This window comes from Crocodylus porosus, unplaced genomic scaffold (assembly GCF_001723895.1).
Source record: "Crocodylus porosus isolate Cpor-Errol unplaced genomic scaffold, CroPor_comp1, whole genome shotgun sequence".
NCBI classification, from domain to species: Eukaryota; Metazoa; Chordata; order Crocodylia; family Crocodylidae; genus Crocodylus; species Crocodylus porosus.
In genome coordinates, this window is record NW_017728948.1 from 47,045,401 (window position 1) to 47,069,350 (window position 23,950).

Sequence of the window (23,950 nt, forward strand, 5' to 3'; positions counted from 1 at the left end):
TTAACAGTCGCACATTCTGACATGTTTTACCAAGTAGCTCTGGTAAGTGTCATCACATTAAATGTAAACCAGCAAGACTTGCACCATCGGAGCAAGGTAACAGCTTCTAGAACTGTTCTTTTTTAAAAAAATGTTTAACAATGAAAAGCCATTATTGGATATCTACACTAACATTTTTACACATTGAGCTTCCTCACAATGGGCCATCTTGTGCTACTGATTTTTCAGCAGAACTTCATCTTGGCTGCCAAGAGAGCTACTGGTCAAAAAACCAACGGCACACAGGGACCAATGTAATTAAGCTATATATTCATTTTCAGAAATTAACTTTCTTGTTCTAAGTTAAATGAGAGATTTAAAAAACACTTTAACATTAGAAAAAATAAAATGAATTAAGAGGTATTGGATGTTTAAGGGCCTAAAGCACATATTAAGCTAGACAGTAGCTGGAGGGTGCATTCAGAAGATTATTTTCTGAAACACCATCCAGGTACAGCCTCTTAGAAGCTGTAAGGACAGCATGGTTTTGTTCAGAAAATACACAGTGCTGAAGTGGCTTATATGTTGCCATGCTTCCTCACCGACTGACAGGAGGCACCACATCCATAAGAGACCCTTTTCAACAGTGGCCAAAGAAGAGGCTAATAATAGGAAGATGTTGACATGAGAAATTAGTATTTGAGAACCTGTCTCAGTATTTTGCCCTTGGCCACCTAGGAGTTATCAGAGCACCTCATGCCCAAGGAACCCTTTGGTTGCTTATGAAGAGTGTTTTCCCAAACCAGTAGTCACCATGGAAACAGTTAGCAGATTTGCTTGGCTAAAGACTCATACACTGTGGTGTGAGGGTGGAGTGGGGCACACATTCAGGAAAACTGGCAGAGATGAGGTAGAGAGGTAAAGGTGATCATAGATGGAGAAAAATCACTCTAACAAATACAGTTCAACATTTGCATCAGACAGGAAGTGTTGCCTCAAGAAAAGCTGATTCTGTAGCTGATCCTCATCCAGTAGTGATGAGGATAGCCTGACTCACCTGAAAGAAGGAAGAGGACTGGAAAAATGCTGAAAATGAGAGGGAAGGGTAGCATTTCTTTGGCATTAGTTTCCAGAGTGCATCAATGTTTCAAAATATTACTGTAGTGACACTGGATCCATAGCTGTGATATTAAAAATCTCAAAGCAGTTGAATTTATTACCTTGGCATCTGCTTTCAATATTATGTTCCATTCTGACCTGGCTTCATTCCTAGCAGAAGTATTTGTTTACAGCTCTTAATTAAACCTGGATCCCTTGGTTAAGTGCCCAGCAGCCAAAAGGCTACATTAGGTTCTTCTTGTAGAGCCCCCCCCTGCATGCACCACTGACTATCTGATTATCAGGACCAGCACATTCTTAGAGAGTTCAGACAATGAGCATAAAACACAGACAATGGCACAAACAAATGCAAATTAAAATCTTTAAAGCTATATAATACTGCTGCAGAATAATAATAACAATAATAAAACTATCTCCTCAAATGGCAATTTGTGGTTTAGTAATCTCTTTTTTATGAAAACTGTAGTGATTAGCGCTAATCCTTTCAACAACTGGATAAATATAGTATTTATCAATTACATAGAGTAATTTTAGTGGGCTAGCAGTACCTGTTACTGTTTGATAGCTCTGTAACTGCCAACGACCACTGCCACTTTACTATGGCACTGGAATTTTATGGTATTAAGTGAATAAAGGAAGTGTTATTTAGGATCTGAGTACACAAAATGAAACGGGCACTATAACATGTTTAAGCTACCTTTTATAATTTATTGTGCTATTTTTAGTCAAAAAATGGAAGGCCACTTCCTTTGCCACAGGCTTGAGCTTCATCCTACACCTCTTCTTAGGCAAAACAAATAGGCAGACACGTTTCTAGTTATTTGAGGTGCAGACAGAAGTGACAATTATCTGGACACAAAAAGCAGTTTATACCTGTGACCAAATACAAGTGCACGGCTGTAAACAGCTTAAAAAATGGCCAGTTGAGTGAAACCCTGATCCCTCATCACATGAGGTATCAGACAAAGATGCTACAAAATGTAATGTCTCTTTTAACCTGTGTCTGCAGAGCTCCCAGCCCATTGCTGTTTTCAGAATGGGAGGGGGAAAGGGAGCAGAGACAGTTCAGTCTGGGGGGTTTTCAGCCCCCTCGTGGGTTGTGTGCGTGTGTGTGTGTGTGGGGGGGGGGGCTATAATTCACCCACTCTTCAGCACCAGTTTGGGAGCCCCAAGCATGAGCTCCCTCCACTGCCCTTCCGCCTCCCATTCTGAAAACAGCAGCACTGACAAGAGCCCTGGCTGTTGCTATGGGAACCTGGCTGCAGACTCCCAGCCCCAGATGGATTCCTTTCTCCCCAGGAGCCAACACTGAACTTCTGTTTGGTCTGGGGTAACGTTGTAATCCAGAACGCTTTGCAAAAATCCTTCTAAGTTACAGCTAGCTGGGAGCTGCACTTCTGTCTGCAACCTTGAGAATGTGTTAAGTCACATTTTCTTTAGAATGATATGAAATGAAATTGCAGTTTCCTTTACAAACAATGAAAGGCTTGAAAATTATAGGCACAAACAAATTCCACAGGTAGGCCTTGTAATAGATGTCTTTGTTAACTGGGGCACTGGGTAGGACGGAAAAGCCGGAATGTTTGCAGTATGAGTTTGAACATGCTTTGGACTCTTAAATGATTTCAAGGTAAGTATATCTAACCAACAGTCTCTTCTAGTTTAAAACATCTGCTACAGTTGTATGGTTTTTCTTACTTTGCTTTCAATCTCCAGATCCATCTTGCATGCCCCTATTGAAGACTTCATCTTGTGAACCTGGATGGTCAGTCCCTTCATAATATGAGTTACCATTATGAAGGAAAGTCCCCACTGCACGCCCTTGACGAGCATGTCCTACTGCATCACTGAACACCTTGTTTATCTGTTCTTCAGATGGCATCCACCAGTCAGGGTTGGAAGTACAATGCATCCTAATGAACTCTGTGGGAAAACAGGCACTGCTGAGAAATGGCATGTCTTTGTAAGAGTTATTGCCTAGAGAGCAAGTAACAAAATAATTGACTATTATTATGATATTTAACCAGAAGTAAAACCTTATGGGAAATGCCATGAAAATGCCAGTTAAACCTATTACATTTCTACACAGATTTATTTCGCCACATGCATCTAGTGTATAGATGTAAAATAAGTATGCTAGTTCTGAGAAATATAGAGCCAACTGGAAAGAGAACTTCTTATTGAAATAAAGTAATAAATATACTTTTTAAGATACAGAGTGTGCAATGCATGTAAAAGCTGATATGAAATCAGGAATGTCTTTTATTTGAAACTTGAACCACTTATGTATGCCACTATACATAGATTCACAGAATTTTAGGTTCTCGCTCTGCTGGCTACCTAGACATATACAGATTTCAATAATCTACAACCTGCCAGATAATATCTTTAGTACTATTTGAGATGGATGCCACTTCTCTTCTAATGGTAACTCAATTTAAGTTTTATATTTTCTGTTTGCTTTTGAATATGGTCAAGTCTAAATTGGTCACAGAAATAGCTAAATGAAACCATGGGACTAATTTGTCCTTTTTTCAGACCAGTGGATGAAAAGCCATGCAAGCTCCACTTGTACCCTGCTTAATTTGTTTGTTTAAATGGCTAGTGTGCAAGTGCCTTTGTCCATGAATGTCCCATTTTCTTTTGTAGTGTTTAACTGTTACCTTTTGCTTTATGAATTTGAACCGCTTGGTCATATTAAACCTACAAAAGTGGTTTTCACAATTCTACAACTCTTAAAGTCAAATGCATATAAAAACCAGAGATACCTAGACCTCAAAATATAATTTTTTGAAGTGCAGTCATTTTACCACACACATCAGAAGCACTGTATCTTATATAGAAATAGGCCTTCTTAGTTATTCTCCAGAATTAGGCATTCTTTTATGGAGAAATGTATCTCAAAGGACATTTCTGGTTTTATGTTCTAACACTGACAAGCCAACAGCACAACTGGTGGCATAAGTTAACTTCTATTACTGTCGCAACCTTTTGAGTGCAGGGAATATTGTGTTCTACCAGGAATTACATTTTAAGTATTGCTCACTTTTGGGAGTGACTTTTAAAAAAAAAAAGAAAGAAAGAAAATATATTCGCATCTTTTTCTCCAGAAAGTTCTTCTTGATTCTGTTAAGGTGACAGGGAGCAAGCTCAACTATCTTAAAAAAAAAAAAAAGACCCTTAAACCTCATTCAAGAAATGACATTGATATTGGATGTGGATACCACATCTTTGCATATGCCATGTTAACTCAGACTACAGTCCCATATGTTACAGAGTAATGGGATCATGTTTCCCTGCATGGTGCTCAGGGGGAAGGCAACAAGAAGATTAGAAGTTGAACAAGAGAAAGTACAGGAAGGGAACAGTAAAACCTTTTTTTTTAGGAACAACCACCTTTTTTTTCCCCTCCCAAAAGGAAGCCTTTCTATTTCCCCATCATCCTTCTTCACACTCCTAGGCCCTCCATTCTGCTGACAATAGTCTCAGGTAAGGAAGGCACTCTCTCAAGTCAGCCTGGCTGCAAAAAGATATGCAATTCTCAATTCCTGCCACAACTAGATTGCTAAGGTTTGATCCTAATACTCACAGAAAGCTGGGCTATCTCCACTCTGCCAAGCCAATGCAAAGGTGCATTAACTTACAGATTTCTATGAAGCAGTTTAGCAGGCCCAATGGACCCTGCATATTTTAGTTTCCTAGGCAAGATACTAAATTATTTAGGGAACTGGTATTTTTTCCATGGAGAGCCAAAGGATATGTACATCCATATTAGCTATTGGCAGTGGTGATCCCTGGCTTATTGGTCAGATTTATTCCTTGAACTCTCTTGGCTGGAGGGCTGTGGTGGGCATGAACTCACACTTCTGCATGAGTATAACATACCAGTTGAAATTTAAAGCTGCTTAGAACTGCATGATGTCCTGCTGTTCAACTCTGAAGCTGCCAGGTGAGCTTTAGACACCCTACGTTCAGCAGCAGCAGGGTCCTTTGTACATAGCAATACATCTTACTCATTTTTGAGCTCTTTCAAATCATTTTATGGTGCTGTAATATCTAGTCAAGTTTGTTTGTCTGTGGGTTTAGTAGCAGAAAGCATTCTTCTTTAACTTAAATTTATGGAACATGGTACTTTAAAGGTATTACTGGATTACATAAATATTCCACAATTAAAAATTTGTTCTGCCAGGACTTGTCAATTGCTTCTACTCCAAAAAAGTATAATCTACTTAGAGACTCAAGTGTAACCAGTGCAGCTGCTAGTATAGATGGGGAGCAGGATTTTATCAAAGACCGGTCACAAGTTGCAAGTATGCAAGTAACCTTCTTTGCATTTGTTTAGCGAGAGCTGTGTAAAGTTATGGGGTACATCTATGCTGAATTTCATTCTAATCCATTCTATATTTACACATACAGAAGGCAATTGCTTCTAGAATCGTTCTTTAAAAAAAACATATCAGATGCCTAAGCCTTCATGAGCAACAACTCACTGCCTCAGAAGCTCTGCACGTCTTTTCATAGTGTCTGACAAAAGTGAGCTGTTGCTCGCAGAAGCTTATACATTTCCTCTGATTCAGTTGGTTTATAAGGTGCAGCTCTACCCTCCTTCTGTCTGACTACAGGCTAACATGGGTAACTGTCTCTTGCTGCTTATATTTCCTTATGTAATAGCCACACTTCTGTAATGACTGCACCCTTGTATTAATCTCATAATTTTTGAAAAATAAAGCACTTGGGCAGTAGCCACATCCTGATTCCTAAAAACAGATTCATAAGCCATTTCCCTTGAAAGATATGATTTGTTGAAGAATGGAATGCAGTCATGTGGGAAACATGCACCATGTGTCCTTTAGTTCCATTTCACAATTGGTTTAGTTTGGAAGATTGTGCAAGATGGGGAAGTATGATCAACATTTGAATTACAATTTTGGTTTAGTGTTAATAATTCCCTCAGTCTTCATCCAGGGGCCAAATAAAAGCCACTGCCTAGAAAAAAAGCCTTATTAGGGAAAGGTTAGTTAAAATAATGAAAATCTTACTAGCCCAGGTCTATTCTGCCTCTAGGATATTGAAGTCTTTGCTGCCACTAGCTCAAAAGTATGGCTTCTGGCACAGGAGTGTGAGCCTGCTCTACCCTGGGAAACGCACAACTTTCCCATTCTCTTAATGGGCAGCCAGTGTGCATCCAGAGGGCAATTCTACCACGTTCCCTGAGAAATGAATATTAGCTCTCCCATTCTGATAACAGATAAGTTTACACAATCCACAAGGACCATCCTAGTCCACTCTGGGGGATGGAAATAACTTTCTCATCCTCTCAAGTGCCCAGTCTTACATGCTTCTGTCATTTGTGAATCCAGCTCCCTCAGATGGCAGGCTTCTTGTTAGGATCCACCTAATTTGTGTGGAACAGTCTCCCTGGACCTCTATAGGTAACTGCTGGGGGTGGTAACACAAGAAGAAGATCCCCCCACTTTATGCCCAATAACTCAGCAGATAGAGCCTCTGTTGAGAAAGAGAGAAACCTAGGGTCTAGACATTCCTCAACCAGAGAAGATCTGAACACCCATATTTCTCTTCCAAGGAAAGTGTTTACCAAGCTATGAAGAAGCCAGAGCTTAGACCATTTTCCATCCTCTTGCTGAAGCTGGGCCTTAAGTGGAAAGGAATGCCTGAATTACTGGGACCAGAGGCGAGTATATAGCATGGAGCCTGATTCTGTCGCTCACTGAGGAAGGACCTCTCCTGGGAGGGAGGGAACCCTGGGTTTTAGTCCCTGTTCCTAATAAGTGCTTGACCATTGTTACTCGTTTTTTTTAGGTGTGATTAACCTGTTAATCACATCTTAAATTATAATAACCTAGCCACAAATTAAGACAATTAATGGCATCACAAAACATGACACTGGCCATAAAATTATTCCACAAAATATGTGTAATAATTTTGTGGCCGGTTTCCAAATTGAACGTGTGGCAGGGTCCCCCTGATGCCAGCTACATGTATGGTGAAGCTTAGCTGATATCTCCCTTAGACCCAGGACTGCATGAGAGTCTCCATCTGGCTCCAGTGTAGTCCCAGGGCTGGGATCCCCAATCATCTGACTGTCAGTTTCAGCCCCAAGACCACACCAGAGTCTCTAGCCAGCTCTAGCATAGTCCCAAGGCTAGAACTGACAATCGGATGATTATCAATCTCAGACCCAGGACTACACCAGTTCTCTTGCACTGGCAAGTTGAAAATGGGTGCCCTGTAGAGTCTGGGATCATGATCCTGGACTCCCCCTGCACTCACAAGTCATAATGGCCTGATTGGGATTTGATCCCGAATCCCAAAATCACATATTCTATGTGTGGCATAGCAGGAGGTGTGACTGTTGGGATTAGGGAACATCACACCCTTAAATGAACATGTGCCATTGACCTTGCTGTCTTATTGATTTTAGTGGCTGCTGCACAAGGTGGTATAGGATTTAATTTAGTAACACAGACACCTGAAAGCCATGTAAATGCCACTTGTGTTTAGAGAGTGGCTACTATATTTAAGAAAAGGAAACACAGAGGAAAAAATGCCAGAAACTTACTTTTAACCAAACTTTAAAAAATATATATATAAAATAGTATGTAAAATGACAAGGAGCTTTTATAAAATCTCAGAAAATAAAAATAGGCATTGTTATAGCAGATTAGATCATCTATCCATTTTATAGAGTATTCGCAGTCTTTGACATTGGTCATATGTTTCCAAACCCCCCCTGAATGGACAGATATGGACTTGTCTCAGGGGGAAGTTTCATCTTAACCCTCTCACTTAATGTTGTTGGTTCATGCCCTGAAGAGTAAGGGTATGGAAAATGTACCTTTTAACCACTGTAAAAGGGGATGGGGAGCTGTTACTTGGGAGTATGCATCAGCTCTTATGATCTATCTCTTATATCAGCATGATCCTGTAGTGATACAAGTTAACTAAATTCCACTAACGCTGACCCTGCATGAAGGATTAAAGTTGCAGTGGTTTTGCTTCACTTGCATTGCTATAGAAACATGCATGTGCAGGTTACATCGACAGTTTATATCAGTATCCTTTGATACTGATGTCTCTATGGGTATGTCTAAAATTTAATATTCAACTTCCTGTGGATAAGCTCATTCATACAAAATAAGAGTCCTTGCTGAATCCTACTTTGAATTGTATATTACAACACTGAGTTCCACAGATTATGTGTTAATTAAAAAAATCTTTTTTTACAATGAGACACAATAAAAGAATAAATGTCACCCCATTATTGTATTATACGAGAGGGTAGCAAGACCTTCTGATATGTCTTCTTTGCCAACTGTTATTTTATAGTCTATTATCATGTGCTTACTTAGTTGCCTTTTATGTAAACTAAACTTCCTCAGTCTCTCCAGTCTTTCCTATACTCAGAAGTTTTTTCATGCCTCTACTTTTCTCGGAAACCCATTCTATTACAGTAAGCTGAGTGCTCTATTGAGCCAGAGCCAATGCGGTGAAATGAGATCACATATGGTGGACACTGAGCGAAAAGATGCAGTACCTCTGAGACATGTTACTTTTACTGGATCCAGAGGACGTCTTTCAGGACCTGTCTCTCCTGACTGCACTGACCTTTTCCTTTTTCCAAGGCCGCATGAGTACTTAAGCTCATCGGTTGTGAAAACAAATCTGATGAGATATCGAAGTAGTCGCCTTCCATCTTTCTTTGAAGAATTTACAGCCTCATCCCACTGTTTACTAGTGATGTAGACAGGATAGTTGTTCAGCAGCTGCTTACTTCCCTGAAAAAGTTAAATATTTCTATTACTTACAAGGCACACAACTACATACATCAGTTCCAAAGAAAAATACGCTTTTAAGTAGCTGAGGTCCTAAGAGTGAAATGCATACTGAGGTGAATAAGTAACGTTCATACTGAGAACAGGCACTTTTAAAATTAAATTTGCATTTTCTATAACAAGATCCAGTAAGATACAATGAACATCTTCTGCAAGAGTAGCTATTTATAACTTGCACTTTAACAGTTAGGTTAAAATGTGTCAAGATCCAATGACTGGAGATACCATTTAAATATAACCTTTCTTCTTAATCTATTAAAATGTGTAAAAAGGTCTTTGAAGAGTGTGATCAAACAGGTTTCTTCTTGGCAGCTGACAGTTAACTACTTCAGAAGTGACTTTTTATAGTCTATTTTTATAATAAATTCATTACTTTTTGTTGAACACACCTATAACTTGACAACAGTTATGTTACTATGAAAACTATAAGGAAAATAAATAAATCAACTATAAAAAAACTAAAAGCTTCATTACTATTAATGAATGCCACATTAACTCAAATTATAGCTTTCTGCAAATGCCACCATGTCAACTGAAAATGCATCTTACTTTTAACCTTCATAATTTATGTGTGCTTTAAAATTCTAACACTAAATGGGTGCAGTGGGACTAATTACAGGAATTTCCATAACCTACACAACATTTATAAGCTATCTTTAGTCAACTGCACCTAAACAGCATGACCTTAGTTCTTGTTGCCTATAAAATTCTATAGTACAGGACAAATTAATTAACCCTAGCTCTCAATTTTAATGTACTTGTTCACAAGTAATTAAGGTAAAGAAGAAAAACCCTCCTAGAGACTAATTTGCTTTTACAACTACACATTTATTGCGACTTATAACTTTAGCACTGTTTCATTAAATTAGACCTGATTAATAAAAGCTTCATATAATAAACTGTTTAGATGGGAGCTCATGAAGAATGTGTGCAATGAAATATTTTCTTTTTCCATGAGAGAAGATGGAGACGGGTGCTACACATGGCCAGCTCTACTAACGTAATGCTATTTGTTTGCAGACATTTAGTCCATTTAGTACGAACTTAGAAAAAAATCACTCTCTCTGTGTGCATGTTTACATACCTCTTGGCAGATGGGCTTATCTTAAAAAAAACCCCTTTGTACTTCATTCATCCTGCTACTACTGCTGTGCAGCTACAGCCCTAACTGCTTTAGCTCATGCTGGCTACTCACAGACCTGAAGGACCAAAGACCAGGTGTTGGAAGCACTGCAGTGTACAGGCATTTTGGCTATGTGTTCTTTTACTCGGTTTCGCTGTCATCACCCCGCTCATTTGGCAGCAGAGAAGGAGAGTGGTGAACTTACACACTACTTATACAGCTGGCTTTATGTAAGTAGGGGGACCGCATTACACTGAGGTAATATTTCCTGGGTCAGTTCTGGCAGACAGGCAAAGTACAAGAGCACATGACCCAGAGCAGATAGCTAAACATCTCTCATACATAAAAGCTAGTTTGTTGTCCATTCTAGATTCCTAGGGTTCATCTTCTGGACTATGCAGATTAAAAAAATAAAACCCAGCAATGTAAAATGGAAATGAACACTAAGTTTTGACACCACTACAACTTACACACTCCTGCTTATTAGGAGTGAGACCTTTGATCACCTGCTGTGCTAGCTGGGGTTATGGCCTTGTCATCTCTGAAACTAAACAAGATAAGGCCTTGTTCAGTACCTGCATGATATGGGACTCTGGTCCAACTGTCTTCGAAGGGACTTAAAGCTATGTAGGTAACTACCCTAAAAAGTAAGCACAGCGTTAAAAGAATTGTGAAGATGGAGGTGGAGTCTTGTAAATATCATTTAAAGAGATCTTGACTGTCTGTGGTTGTCAAAGATCTCATAGCATTTGACTAGAAGGAAACTATTAAACCTGACCTGATTCCAAGAGCCCCTTTTAAAGTTTAAATTTGCTAGAGGTTTTTTTTTTAAGGGCTGACAAAAGGTGGTCTGTAGTGTTCAGGTCCTATGTTAGACAGCAGCTACGTTCTATTCCATTATAATGCTGTTACTTCTGATGTAGGTTAAGCATTTTGAAGCAAAGGCTCTTGATAAATGTACATTAATACTGGTCTATCCAAGAGTCATCAAAATAAACTGCAAGAAATAGAATAAGCAGATTCAGCTTATATCTGTATATGATTAAGCTTATGAATAAAAGATTGGAATGTGTTTAATTGAATAAAAGATTCTCTCCTTTCATAACAATTTACTGCACATGGACAATTACAAAACACAGCCAATTTTTGCAATGGGTTGAAAACTTCGGTCAAGCAAAATTTTATACAGCTAGGACAATGAAAGCTTGGAATACTTGCAAGTGATCATAGCGCAATTCTTATTAGAATCAAACTTCTTGGAATAAGCGAGGAGGAAAGCAAAGAGATGCCAGCTCTTGGAGGCAGATTCTTAACTGGGACAAAGTAACTTCAGTGCTGCTATGACAATCTGGACTCTTTCCAGTCCCTTGCACTGCACCTTGCAGGTATATACGAGAAAGTATATGTGAAAAGCCTGAATTAAACACTGGGGCAACATTAAGTAAAATTGCTCCAGAGCTCGAACAGACGTGCCTATCTTTTGGACAAATGCAAGGCTTAAGTCTCCAGGACTTAATAATATATATTTAATAAATATATAAATAATATATATTTACATGTATTATAAATACACTTACACTTAGTGTTGACTTTTGGGGATATTATTGTTAATGTCTAATTTTGTTTAAGTCCCTTCAGAAAAGAAACAGTACACTGAAAACTGTAGTTCGGTCAAAATCACAAGAAAGAGAACTAAATCTGTAACGTTGGGCTGTTTGAGATATGAAGTTGAAAAGGATTTTTATTTGCATTTGGTGATGTCTCTGTCTGTAGAAAGTTCAGACAAAAAAGTTCCCATTACAATGCAAAAAGTGTGTGCATGTGCCTGTTCGCATTACACGTTGTTGTACAGAACAATTTTGGATTAAATTAGTAATGGCATGATTCCAACAAGTTTTAGGACTATGTAAATTTAATCCTTTGTTGCATACATGAAATGACAGTTTAATACTGGTTTTTACATATTTTAGCCTAAGTATATTCTTCCAGTGCCTATTGATTTATTTAGCTATTTTCAATGAAATATCAAACGTGAAGGTATGTAGCATAGCATCATTGTATACTACCTCTGTTGGATGGTCCGTTGGCTGTGGTATCATAAGTTGGTTGTGGTGCTGAAGTACAGTCTTCAAATAATCTAAAACAGTCTGGCAGGGCACTGCATGAAACAAATTGTAATTACTGTACATTAGCTATCTATCACAAAGTAAAACAGCAGTCTTAAAGCAGCGTTGTCCAAGATCTGCTCTGAATGCCATTAAGACTTATATCAAATGGGAAATATCTCTCCTTTTGATTTGTGCATCCATTTCATTCAACAAATATATAACAGATGCTGCATTTCATTTGTTGAAATCTTAGAGATTTTCTTCCCACTGCATTAAAAGTTTTCTTGGTTCAAAAATATAATGTCTATGACTATAAATTAGGTCGGCAAGAAAGACAAGAAAATCTGTGCATTCTGTAAACAGCCCAAACCACGTAAGGGAGAGAACATTTCTTGGACTTAAATCATGCATTCAGTATTAATATGGAAAGATGCTGGAATGTCTCTGAAACTACAGCCTAGTTAAATACTCTGTATATATTTAAGTATGCACATACTTTTTTCCCCCCTAAACATGTTACAAAACCAGGCATTAAACAAACAGTTTTATCCCTCTTCCCCCTCCTCCTCCCTTGCTTTCTCCCCCTGCTTCAAAACTCTCATTTATTTCAGTGGAGGTGCCACCATCCTATTCTCTTCTCTGGAGGTGATAGGTTAATTAGGCCTGATTCAATTATGAGTCTCGTCTCTGTCAAGCAGATGCTGCCATATCCCTGATTAACTCTGGAGTATTTTTTGAGATACAGTGCTTTTCTTCTGAGCCACAACAGTGCAGGAGAATTAAACAGATATTAACCCTAGCATTAAGACTGACTTCTGAGAGACTAAATAAATAAATGCTATTTTGTATTTGTCAACCTTGTGTTTTCTTTCAGATGTTCTTGTAACAGCAGTAAAATGCAAAAAGGGTGTCTTAGCTTTAGCTAACAGTCTAAGGTAATACTTCTAAAAAAATCACCAATTTTGAGTGCCTTTTTCAGTATTTCTAGAGATACCTCAAAGGTCTGATTTTCAGGCTGTGCGCGCTTAGCGCTTTCTGAAAATCAGACTTCTTTAAGATGTATCAACTTCAGCACTTCAAAAAGGAGGCATCCAGTCCCTGTTCACTGCTGAAAATTTTGCCCTGAGTTCATAATGTGTCTGTCTCTCCTCAAGATAGTCCTATATTTTGCTAGGTCCCATGCTGCTCGTCTACGCAGGGAAAGTTACTGAGTTAAGCTAAGCCAGGGCATTAATGTACAATACACTAGTTTGCTGCTCTAACCCCCCCAAGTGGATACTCTGGGTGCATCTATACATGCTATTAAGGCAAAACAATAAACTCCGGTGCTTATCACAGATTTTACTGATTCCAGGTGCTACATTTACACATGCTCCTAGGACCGCAGCATGTTGAGCTGTGTCAGAGCACCCTCAGCTGGCAGGGGATCCAGGGGGTCAGCCTGCCAGGCCAGGGCTGTTCCAACTTGCCTCAACGTGCTGCATAGGGGTTGGCTGGGGCACAAAGGTGCTTCAGTGTGGGGGCAAGCCGGCAGGCAGCCCCTGTACTGAAATACCTTTGTGTCCCAGCCAGTTGTGCCAGCATCTACATGTGCAGTGCTATGGAGTTAATTATCTCCTAAGGCCTAATAAGGCTGTACATGTAGATGCAAGATATTTACTGTGGAGCTAATTAGTCTACTCCACAGTAAATGTCTCCTATACACATGCCCTCTGAGTGCACGTTTACTGTGCCTTTTTGCGAGCAAGTTTATTCTGTTTTGGAAATGAAGTATGCTACCTTGCATTTAGTACATGCTTGCCACATTTACATGGCAGGCTTGTGTGGTACAGTAAGCATGCTGGAATTTCACAAGCTAGTTTACTGCCCACTGACTTCCCTGTATCAAAAAGAAGGCAGTGTGTTTATCGATGCTTCATTTTCACTTTTATATTTTCACCTTTGTAAGCAAAATGTCAGCTTCACTTATGAAGTCATGTGGAATCTGATAGCTTTTTAACTGGTCTCTCCCAGGCTAAGTAGCTCCAGCAATTTCACTGCTTGCTGTAAGCATCATTACTTCTGTACCTCAGAAAGGAATGACGTTACTACATAGCAACATTGTTGAAGCAAGTGAACAAGAAAAAGTGAACAAACAGTCTACTGGCCTATTTTTTATGCTTATCAAAATATTTTTTTAAAAATAAGTGACTCTTCGGTGACAAAAAAACAGTATTACAAAATTCCTTCAACCTTGGCAATAGCTGAACACTCCTAAAACTGTTATGGCTCAAAATACTAATTTCACAAAGGTGCATAATGCACTTCTCTGTATGACTATTGAGATATTTAGCATATTGCTGGAGTTGAGGAAATAGAGTTTTGCATAAGCCTTTCTTCTATCTGCTGTTTAGCTCTGCTGTCTGTTTCTTTTTCTCAGAAACCTGAAGAAGGGTACAATGGTACCCAAAGCGTGTCCATGTCCCTCCCAATCATATAGTTGGTCCAATAAAAGATATCACCCCCATGGCTTTAATTTCTTACGTGATTAGTGAATTAGTATGAGGCAGTTTAATAGTATCTTGAGAGACTATTATGATGCCTAGAAGAAAATATGTAGTATTGTTTTGTTTGTGGAAATGTTAAATGGGGGTAGAAGATACAGATGGAGATATATATTTAGGTGAGATTGGGTTCCTTTGAGAAATGCAATTGTTTCTGGTGATCTTAGTTTACATATCTTGGTCTCACTGATTTCACTAGCTGACTGCACTTAGGCACTGTCCCCCTAAGGTGGGTGTTATGTGGGACCACTATGTGCTTGGTGAGGGTTTTTATGAGCATTATAAGGGAATTTCTCTTTTTTCCTGGGATTCTTTTCTTATTTGGCTAAGTGAGTGTTCCAAGAGGGTAACATGAGAGGTTTGAAAAGTGCTTCATTTCTATTGTTAAAATAGAAATGGTGTTTCTTTTGGACAGCAGGAAGACATTGTAAGGATTGAATAATACTGCTATGGATGTAAAAGGAAGATGATTTGGGTGGGCAAGAGCTCACCATTCTCTACCTATTGGGCTTGAGAAGAAAATTAGGAGGAAGTCTTCTTAGACAATAGGAAGATGTCGAAGTCCCTAGCTTAAACTGAAATCTGGTTGGATGACATAGTAAGGCTTGGCTGGTACAGAAGAGCTGTGTTCAGACAAATACAAGATATGTCTTACTCCAAACATATTGATTTTGTATGTGCTCATTTCCTGAAATTCCCAAGGATATGGCTAGGCATAGGCTGCCTGCTATTTTGATGAATTCCTGGACTGGTCCATGTTCTTTAACACATATGAGATGCTGAGGAAGGGGAAGGGAGGAGTGACAGTGAACCTATTAGAACCATGGTATTGTCAACCAGATAACATGCAGTACATTTTTTAATCCATCTCAGCTGATGTGATGCTGAAGCTTTCCCATTTCTTGCCAGAAACATGAAGGCAAGTTGGCTCAAGTTCATTTTTACAAATAAGTATTTTATTTTTCCTAAGAATAGAAATGTTTTTGGCTTCAAATTGGATGCTCTGAATACTGTGAAAATGGCTGGGCACATTTTGAGGACTTTAATTAGTAATATCACCTTATTTCACCACCATTTGTTGTGGGACAAGCAGCTTTCCATCTTCTAAGCTTCACAAATGCCAAACACTATTCCCAAAGTTTTGCCACCTCACTCAACTACACTGGTTTAGAAATGAGGCAACAACATTTAACAGGACTCTAAAAACAAAAAACCCACCAGGAGCATTAGAAGCACAGAGATTCAAAACTTTAGCAAATCTCCTGGAATCTCTAGTGAATCTCCTCCTAGATATTTCTTTATGGCTCAAATGGTATGACTGTGAAATTAATCACTGTCTTTCTGAAAAAGCAAATAAAACCATTTTTTCCAACTCTCCTCAGTAAATATAACATTATCAGAGCCTGGAGTTCTAAACTGTGAGTGTGAATGATTTGATTTTTTAATATATGATTCACAAGGAATTAACATACTCATAACATAGAGATATAGAATCATAGAAAATTAGGGCTGGAGGGGACCTCAGGAGGTCATCTAGTTCATCCCCCTGTTCAGAGCAGGACCATCCCCAACTAAGATCATTCCAGCTAAGGCTTTGTCTAGCTGGGTCTTAAAAACCTCCAAGGAGAGTCCCCACTTTCTCCACGGAACCTGTTCCAGTGTTTTACTACTCTCCTAGTGAGAAAATTCTTCCTAAAATCTAACCTAAACATCCCTTACTGCAACTTGAGACCATTGCTCCTTGTTGTGTCATCTGCCACCACTGAGAACAATCCAGCTCCATTCTCTTTGGAACCACCCTTCAGGTAGTTGACGGCTGCTATTAAATCCTCTCTGTCTTTTCTGCTCAAGACTAAACGGGCACTTGTATATGTAATCCGGGTTTTATTCTATGCCCCCTAAACTGAAATGTTGGGTTTCAATTTTTCTGTCACATTACAGTGAGGTGCCTGATCCTTTTATTTTATTTATTTTCTTTTTTTGGAAAGAGCCAGAGCCTGGGCAGGGGACAGCTGCCAGTGGGCTGAGCAGCCCAAGCTGCAGGGGGCCCTGGTTCTTCCCTCTGTGGTGGTGGCACCCCTTAGGCTACGCAGGTGAGCTGCTTGTGGGCCAGGTGTTGCCCTAGCTTGGAGGCATCACCTGCCCCAATCCAACTGTTTCCCAGGCCTGCCCAGGGAGCAGTGCTCAGTGTGCTTCCAGCAAGCAGGCTCAGGGAAGAGTTGGATCACGCTGGGTGCTGCCTCCAAGCTGGGACACCACCAGGCCTGTTAGCAGCCTGCCTGGGAGGCCCAGGGAGGAGCCACTGCCATGGAGGGAAGTACTGGGACCCCCAGCAGCTTGCCCCCTGTCCATGGGAGAGACACGCAGGCTATGCTGAAAAAACCCCCAAACGATCGGACCCTGCATCACTTCAGCTTTCAGCAGGTGTCTGCTGAAAGCAGAAGTGGTGAGGGGCCCAATCCTTTTTTCTGTGGAATCTGCCCACCTCTCCTGCGGCAGGAAAAGTGAGCTGACAGCTGCAATGTATCAATGCAAAGTCACCTAAAATCCCCAACACTGGTGCATGTGTAATGTGTGATGCCATTAAACCACACAAATTTCATTTTTGTCATATGTACATTGTGGTGACTGTCAAGTGTACAAGCATCCACTGAGCCCAGTTCCCTCAGCCTCTCATCGTAAGTCATATGCCCCAGCCCCCTAGCTATGTTTGTTGCCCTGTGATAGACTTTCTCCAATTTGTTCACAGTCTTTTTGTAGTGGGGAGAGCTCAAAACTGAACACAGTTCTCCAAATGTAGCCTTGCCAGTGCTGAATAGAGGGAAATAATCACTTTCCTTGACCTGCTGGTAACACTCCTACCAATGCAGCTCAGTATGCCATTAGCCCTCTTGGTAACAAGGACACACCGCTGGCTCATATTCAGCTTACTGTCCACTGCAACCCCCAGGTCCTTTTCTGCAGAGCTGCTGCCCAGCCAGTCAGCCCCCAGCCTGAACTGGTGCATGGGATTGTTCTGTCCTAAGTGCAGGACTTTGCACTTGTCTTTGTTGAACCTTATGAGATTTCTTTTGGCCCAGTCCTTCAATTTGTCTAGGTCACTCTGACTCCTAGCCCTACCCTCCAGCCTATGCACTACTTCTCCCAGCTTGGTGTCATTTGCAAACTTTCTGAGGGTGTACTCTATGCCATCTTCTAGGTAACTGATGAAGATATTGGACAAAATTGCCCCCAGGACCAACCCTTGGGGCACCCCTAGTTGATACTGGCTGCCAACTAGACATTGAGCCATTGATTACTCTCCTGTCAGACTGATGCTCCAGCCAGTTTTCTATCCACCTTACAGTCCATTCATCCAGCCCATACTTCTGTAACCTGTCTGTGAGGGTGTTGTGGGAGACTGTATCAAAAACCTTTGCTAAAGTCAAGGTATACCACATCCACTGCTCTCCCTGCATCCACAGAGCTGGTTATCTCATCATAGAAGGCAATTGGGTTAGTTAGGCATGACTTGCCCTTGGTGAATCCATGTTGACTGTTCCTAATCCCCTTTTTTCTCTTCAAAGCGCTTAGAAATGTATTCCTTGAGGATCTGTTCCATGATTTTTCCAGGCACTGAGGTGAAGCTGACTGGTCTATAGTTACGTGGATCCTCCTTTTCCCCTTTCTTAAATATGGACACTATGTTTGCCCTTTTCTAATAATCTGGGACCCTCCTGATAGCCATGAGTTTTCAAAGATAATGGCCAGGGGCCAATTGTCAAAGATAATCACATCAGCCAACTCCCCTCAGGCATGGGCGACTGGTGGCCCCCCAGGGGCCAGTCATTATGGTGGGGAGGTCCCCCCACAGCCGACTGCGTGAACCAAGAACCGTGAGTGGTGCTTCCAGAAGTGCCAGAAGCCCTTCACCAGGCGCGCCCCTGTCCATTGCCTAAGTGGGGAGTGCTGCCTGTCAGGGGGTGCACCAGCGCTCTCAGAGGGTGCACGTGCACTCCTGTGCAGCCCCAACACGTCACCACTGCCCTTGGGTGCATCCCACTCAGCCCTATGGACCTGTGTATGTCCAGCTTTTGTAAACAGTCCCTAACCTGTTCTTTTGCCACTGCTGGCTGCTCACCTTCTCCCCACACTGTTGCCAGGTGCCGTAGTCTGGGAGCTGACCTTGCCTGTGAAAAATGAGGTGAAAAAGGCATTGAGCACTTCAGCCTTTCCCACATTCTCTGTCACTAGGTTGCCTCCCCCATTCAGTAAGGGACCCACACTTTCACTGATCTTCCTCTTGTTACTGAATACTTGTTATATGACTATCTGCAAGCCTAAACATCTATACTATGACTGACAGATTAACTGTACGGACAACATCTGACTGCAACCAGTGGGAGAGGTGATATTGGTTGTAAAGATACAGCCTCTCTGCAAAAAACAGAAAAAATCATTTTCCTGCCCATTAGGAAGATGGAGGATCAACTGTCTTTATTCACCAGCTTACTACTAACTGTCAGAGATCCAGATAAAATCCTAAAGGTGGTAAGGTAACTCAGAGAAATAAAATGCAAGGGAAATATCAGACTTTTTCTTGTGGATTACAGCTATGAAAAAGGAGATGGATTTTTGAGAAAATGAAATATAAACTGGCAGAAGGCAGGGCAGGGGAGAACCTTGAGACTCAACTCTAAAGTCTCTAAGGTGCTACCCTGCCCTGCCTTTGCCTGACTTCAGACTGTCACAGCTAGCTGCCTCTCCCTAAATATAAATTGAGAGTATTAAGTGATGCATATAATTTATTATACATACAAAAACTCAGGCCATAATTTTGGAGACCAACACTGTAAAAACAGGACCTGCACAAGGGCTTGTTGGAACTTTACTGTTTATTGACCAAAGTAATAAGATTTTGCAGTTACTCCAAGGAACAAGCCTTGTATTGCTGTTGGTTTCCTTATGCTATGCCAAATGAAACTTGGGGCACTGCTTGCAAGGGTCTTGCCTATGATGTTTTCACATTTCATAATGAACTCTTGACTAGAGCTTTGACCAGAGAATGCATACATTATAAGGCTAGTAGGGACCACTCTGATCATCTAGTCCACGGGCAGGCAATTATTTTGGGTGGAAGGCTGCTTACTGAGTTTTGGCAAGCTATGAACAGCCGCATGACAGGCAACCAGGGGCAGATGAATATTAATTTTCTAAATTTTTTGGCTGACCCATAGGCTGGATAGACTGGCCTGGTGGGCTGCATCCAGCCCATGGGCCGCATTTTACCTACCCCTGATCTAGTCTGGCCTTCTGCATAATACAGGTCTTAGGATTTTCCTGAATTAAGTTCTGCGTGCATTATAGCATACTTTTAAAATATATTTTCTGGCAAAGTAAACTTTACTTGGTAAGCTGCTACAATGGCTATTTACCCTCACTGTTAACAATAACATGCCCCATGACTATACTGAAAATGTCTAGATACATTTTCCAGCCATTGGACTTAATTCATCCTTTGTCTGTTAGACTGAAGAGAACTTTATCACATTTTTATTACCCAGGAAGGTAATTATAGGAGGTGATCAAGTCATCCCTTAACTTTCTCTGTATTAAACTAAACAGATTGAGCACTTCTGACTGCTTTGGCTACAACACCACAGTGGGAGTTCATTTTCAGTTGATAATCCACTATGATGTCCAGATCCTTCTCAGTCTCCACATCTTAAATTGAGATTCCCATCTTCTAAAACAGGTTTAAGCGATTTTGCTCCTAAATGTCAACTTTACATTTGGCTGACTTAGATGCATATTGCTTCCTTGTGCCTCCCTTATCAAGTAATCAAGATACATTTTTTTTTTTTATCAGTGACCTCTCCTCTTCCTTATCTGAAAATCCCGCAGACCTTGTATCACCTGCCAACTCTTAGTGATAATTTTGTTTTCTTCTACTTTCCTGATAAAAATATTAAAACAGTGTAGGACCAAGAACAAACGCACATGGAACCCACTAAAATCACATCTGCTCAAGGATGATTTCCCACTTACAACTGCATTTCAAGACCCATCACGGAGCTAATTTTATCCATTTAACATGAAACATCTGGATGCTGTATCATTCTGGTTTCTTAATCAAAATGTTGTGGTACTGAGACAGCTATAAGCTGCTGGTAGACATGTAAAAGAAACAAACCCCACCAGTGCTTTACCAGAAGAGGAAGTGCGTTAGCTTGACCCAACTCCCCGGTGTCTGTGCAGATTGGATACTTCAGTGGGGCTTTTTGCGCTTTTATCTAATAACTGATTAAATCAGCTATTGATTCAATCAGCAGGCAGGCTCCACCTATGACCAAAAAAAAAGAGAAAACAGGATTGGGCCCATCACCATAATCTGCTGGAAAAACTGAAATGGTGGGCAGAGACAATGCAAGCAGAGTGCAGGGCCCAGGGCAAATATGCCTGTGCGGGGTTCCGCCCAGTCGCTGAATTTGGTGTGGGGGTCCAAGTGCCCAGATGTGAAGCTGGCAGCAGCGCAGAGTCGCTGTGGCTGCCCCGCCCTGCTCTGCGGGGCCCCCAAATGTGGAGCACGGGGCAGTTGCCCCGATTCAAGCCCCACCCACCTCAGGGATGGCCCTGATGGTGGGTTTCAATTAAAAACTCACCATTTCAGTTTAGGGGGCACAGAATAAAACCCTGAGGACTAAACCCCTATCATGTGTACAAACGCCCATTTAGTTTAGAGAAGAGAAGAGAAGACTGAGAGGGGATTTAATCGCAGCCTTCAACTAAGTGGGGTTACAAAGAAGACGGAGCTGGACTGTTCTCAGTGGTGGCAGATGACAAAACAAGGGGGACTTCCCCAGTATTCCAAAACTTACTGGTCCCAAGTTGCAGCAAGAGAAGTTTAGGTTAGATATTAGGCAGAATCTTCTTACTAGAAAGGTAGTAAAACACTGGCGGAGGTTACCTAGAGAGTTTGTGGACTTTCCATCCTTGGAGGCTTTTAAGACCTGGCTAGACAAAGCCTTGGCTGAAATGATTTAGTTGGGGATGGTCCTGCTTTGAGCAGCAGGTTGGACTAGATGACCTCCTGAGGTCCTTTTTAACCCTAATTTTTTATGACTGAATCAGCTATTACATAAAAGCACCAAAAAGCCCTGTTGAAGTACCAAAAAAGCCCCACTGAAGCTTTTAGACACTGGGCAAGCCGGGTCAAACTATATAGACACTGGGCAAGCCGGGTCAAACTAACACAATGCTTCTTTTGGGCATATGCTGCACTTGGTCTGGAGGTGTGCTGAGTTGAAAGTAAAGCACTGTTTTTGATTATTTTTTCATGTCTGTCAGCAGCAATAGCGTACATAGATGTAGACTTCTACATCAGCCAAACTGGTAATATAATCCAAAACACAGTATGATAAGATCCATCTTCATGTTTATCAATTATATACCCTTATTTAATGCCTTGCTAGTAGAGTCCAGTGGCTCCTATATTTTGCTAGGCCTACATTTGTTCTAGTTTTTCCATTTATCCTATTCTTAATATTTGCACATTTGTTTTCTTTCAGTCCTTTGGAACCTCCCCAGCATTCCAAAACTTACTGAAAACCAAAATAAACAGCACACAGAGCTCCTTGTCCCTTTCCTTTTACAACTCTTGCATGAGAGATTTTTAAAAAAATGTTTTTAAATGTTGCTGTTTAATAACTGCTCTTTAATATTTTCCTTAATTACTACTGGAATAGAGAATATGAGTTGTCAGTGTGACGAAATCATCAGCAAAGCTAACCACACTTTATCATGCATCAGCAGGTGCATGACAAATAGAACCAAGTAGGTGATACTTTCCCTCTGGGTGGCATTGGTCAGACCACAGTTGGAGTACTGTGTCCAGTTTTGGGCACCGTACTTCAAGAAGGATGTTGATAGACTTGAGAGAGTCCAGAGCCACTTGTATGGTTCAGGGCTTACAGGACAAGCCCTATGAGGAGAGACTAAAGGACCTGGACCCAAGAGAAGGCTGAAAGGTCATTTTGTGGCCGCCTACAAATTCATTAAGGGGACACAGCAAGGGATTGGAAATGTTCTGCTCACCAGGCCGCTTCTTGGGGTAAACAAGGAACAACAGTCACAAACTGACAGAGAGCAGATTTAGGCTAGGTATCAGGAAAAACTTCACGGTAAGGGTGGCCAAAATTTGGAATGGGCTTTCAAAGGAGGTGGTGCTCTCCGCTACCTTGGGGATCTTTAAAGGAAGGCTGGATCTGACCCCAGCATTCTTTCCTGCCTAGGCAAGGGGTTGGACTCAATGACCTGTTGAGGTCTCTTCCAACCCTAGCATCTACGAATCTATGAATCGATGAAAACATGTTATCAGGATACTCCTTTTCCTATGATATGACATAAGCTGGCTTTTTCTCAGATACCGTAACAGAAATATTTATTGAACACTTGCATTATTATTGACAATGGTTAGGATTCTTTTTTCCTATTATACTTTAAAAACTCCTCCTTTTGTTCTCAGTTCCACTGGCCATAGATTGGCCTTGCAACCTTTGGCTTATTTTATTTATTTAGTACAGTGCATGGCTACTAATGTATATTCATTTCTCCTTTCTTCCATTTGTTATTTTTTATAGATATTTTCACTTCCTTTCCAAGCCATTTTTTAAAAATCAGTATGGGGTCTTCTTTCTTGAGTGTGGTTTTTTGGGGGCCTCTAGCAAAACACTGTCTCTCACCCTGTTCTCATTAAGACACTGGGGGACTGTGGTGTTGACACCCACACAATCAATTGGGTCGCCAACTGGCTGGATGGCCGCACCCAGAGAGTGGTGGTGGATGGGTCATTTTCAGCCTGGAGGGATGTGGGCAGTGGGGTTCCGCAGGGCGCCATCCTCGGCCCCACACTGTTCAACATCTTCATCAGTGACTTGGATGAAGGGGTAAAAAGCACCCTGTTTAAATTTGCTGATGAAACTAAGATGTGGGGGGATGTGGGCATGCTAGAAGGGAGGAATAGGCTCCAATCCGACCTAGACAGGCTACAGAGGTGGGCGGATGAGAATAGGATGGGATTCAACACTGACAAGTGCAAAGTGATACACCTGGGGAGGAACAACCGGCACCATACCTACAGGCTGGGGAACTCCCCTCTTGTCAGCACAGAGGCGGAAAAGGATCTTGGAGTCATCATTGACTCCAAGATGAACATGGGCCGGCAGTGTGGGGATGCAGTCAGGAAGG

At 41.0% G+C, this 23,950-nt stretch overlaps 1 protein-coding gene across 1 annotated transcript in view; it reads right to left on the reverse strand.

Annotated features, from left to right (window-relative positions):
* Positions 1-226: 226 nt before the first annotated feature.
* Positions 227-23,950, reverse strand: part of BEND4 (BEN domain containing 4) — a 38,514-nt gene continuing 14,790 nt past the window's right edge. Inside the window, exons 2-4 of the mRNA XM_019553457.1 lie at positions 12,141-12,232; positions 8,654-8,894; positions 227-3,021 (exon numbers count right to left, since the gene is read on the reverse strand). Of these exons, the coding sequence (XP_019409002.1) occupies positions 2,804-3,021; positions 8,654-8,894; positions 12,141-12,232 (551 nt within the window). The 3' untranslated portion in view covers positions 227-2,803. The remainder of the gene's footprint in view (positions 3,022-8,653; positions 8,895-12,140; positions 12,233-23,950) is intronic.